Consider the following 2,390-nt stretch of genomic DNA (forward strand, 5'->3'; position numbering starts at 1 on the left):
TCTGTATTGTCAGCATATTCCCGAGACTTTCTGAGGCTATAGACTAGAGAGACATGGACATGTTCTTTTTACTTGTCCTTTCAATTCTCATCTTCCTGTTAAGTTATGTGTTTTTTTAAACTTCATTAAATCTCAGAAAACATTTCAGAGTAAGGCAGAAATGGAAAACTTCTTCTGTTAAAGTCCTGGTTACCCTTATATGTCCAGAAGTATAAAGAAATGGTGTGTTTTAATTGATAGGTAAGTTCCCTGTTGCTGTTGGTCTTCAAATGAAGACTAGATAACTATTTGCTAGGGATGTTGTAGAAGAGATTTCTGTTCAGGTATGGGTGAATATAGATCACCCATGAGGGCCCTTTCTGCTCTGAGATTCTATGATTTTTTGATCCTATGAGTCCCAGCACATTTTTTAAACCCTTACCTTTTTTTCTTAGAATTAATAGCAAGTATTGATTTCAAGACAGAAAAGTAGTGAGGGTTAGGAAATTGGAGTTATGACTTGCTCAGGGTAACACAGCCAGGAAGTGTCTGCAGGTAGATTTGAACCCAGGACATCTATCTTTAGACCTGGCTCTCTATCCACTGAGCTACCTCACTGCCCTGAGTCTTAACACTTCTGACTTAATTATAATTAAAGGCAGCAGACAATAAGAAAGGAGATTGTGTATTTTGGGAAGAACCAGTGATACTTTCTGTGGGTTGAAGAGAGTGGGAGCATGAAGTAAAATTGAAGCATGAGCTTTATAGGTTTAGACAGGTGGTATGGTCCCAGCAGTCAGGTCCTTGGGTAAGTGCCTTGTATGTGGCATTTTTCTCCTGATTTTCCTTCCTTTAGGAATGAACACGAAGTGAGATATGTTGTCTGTACTTTTAAAAGGCTGGGGATGTACATTTCTATCCTGATGCTGCCTGATTTGGGGGAGGTTGAACATCTATACCTTAAGGTGGGTATGGAAGGCAAAGGATGAGGCAGCTATGCTGAAGAATTTTGACAAGAGTTAGCTGATAGAGCCTCAAGAAGATATCCTCTTAGATTCACTTTATGGCTCTAGAAGACTTCTTTCTCTCTCACTGGGCCTCAGCTTTACCATCTCTAAAATGGGGATCACAAAATCTCAGAGTTAGGAGGGACTCAAAGGCCATCTAGTCCATCCTTTAAGGTATTTCCTCTAAGACACAGGCTCTAGAATTCCAGGGATTCTAATGATCACGATATAAAGGAACATATATTATTTGTATTTTTCCCCCAACAAGGTTAGATCGATAGGGATCACAATCTCCTGGAGACTATTCCCAATGGCCTGACATCATGGAAGACTAGAACTGGAAGGGACCACAGAGATCACTTTTCCAAACTTGTTTTCTCACCTGCCAAAAGAGAGAGTTGGATCAGATCAAGTGATTTGTTCAAGCCCTAGAACTAGTCAGTGGCAGAGCTAGGTTTGGCATTGGGGTCTTTCAGACTCCAGCTCTGGGTTCTTTCCTGAGTGCCTGGGTTCAGTTGACTGGGTTTGTTTCATAAGGGATGGGGGATGAGGGGGAAAAAATCTACAGGAAAACATGCCATGGTAAAAGCAGAAGAAAGAACCCCAAGATGTGTTGTCTTCCACCCAAGGAGTCTGTGACTCCTTATTCAGCATGAATTCTTGTTGCTGCTTATATTTCCTCTGAATGGTCATCAGACGTTCTAGGACAGAGCAGTTTTGAACTGATTCCTTCTTTGATGGCATATTCTCCTTACAGAAAACTCCCTTAGAAACCTGTCCCAGGCCTATTGACTGTTCTCCCAGTTCCTCTTTTAACTGCTGAATATTTTGCTGGATGTAGTCGTACACCTCATTTGAGTAATATTGGTATTCATTTTTCCAGAGCATCCCATCTACCATGTGCATCAGTTCCTCTAGTTGGTTCTTCTGGTCCTCACTTTCAGCTTTGTTGTTGAAACCACAATGAAATCCTTCACACACCGTATCCAACCAGCTCAAGCTTTTGTTCTCTGTTCCTTTTAAATAGTCCTTCAGGGTCCCATCCCCTAAGTCTTCTTTCCTGGTGAAGACAAGGATGGTGTGAGAGAGGATCTTCACTCCAAATATTTCCTGAATACGCCTTAAGACCTTCTTGTCTTCATTGGTGTAATGGCCCAGCTGGATCACCAGGAGCAGGGCATGAGGCCCTGGGGACGAGAGGGCCAAACAACGAGAGATCTCCAGAAATGTGTTTTTTGTCTGGACATTAGGGGAAAAGATATCTGGGGTGTCAATAACAACAAGTGTCCTTCCCTGCCATTCCCTCCTCTCTAGATGGCATCTTTCAGTCAATGGCCCGGAACTGAGCTTTGACTCAAAAGACGTTCTTGCCCAGGATGCTATTTCCAGTTGCACTTTTTCCAC

The 2,390-nt window shown here is 42.2% G+C and overlaps 1 protein-coding gene across 1 annotated transcript; it reads right to left on the reverse strand.

Moving 5' to 3' along the window:
* Nucleotides 1-1,194: 1,194 nt before the first annotated feature.
* Nucleotides 1,195-2,382, reverse strand: LOC123253905 (GTPase IMAP family member 6-like; the record flags this gene model as incomplete). The annotated part of the gene is given in 2 exon segments (XM_044683000.1): nt 1,195-2,345; nt 2,347-2,382. Coding segments are annotated over 2 exon segments (945 nt in total), but the record flags the coding sequence as incomplete, so codon positions are not given.
* Nucleotides 2,383-2,390: the final 8 nt, after the last annotated feature.

This window comes from Gracilinanus agilis, unplaced genomic scaffold, assembly GCF_016433145.1.
Source record: "Gracilinanus agilis isolate LMUSP501 unplaced genomic scaffold, AgileGrace unplaced_scaffold10203, whole genome shotgun sequence".
Taxonomy (NCBI): domain Eukaryota; kingdom Metazoa; phylum Chordata; class Mammalia; order Didelphimorphia; family Didelphidae; genus Gracilinanus; species Gracilinanus agilis.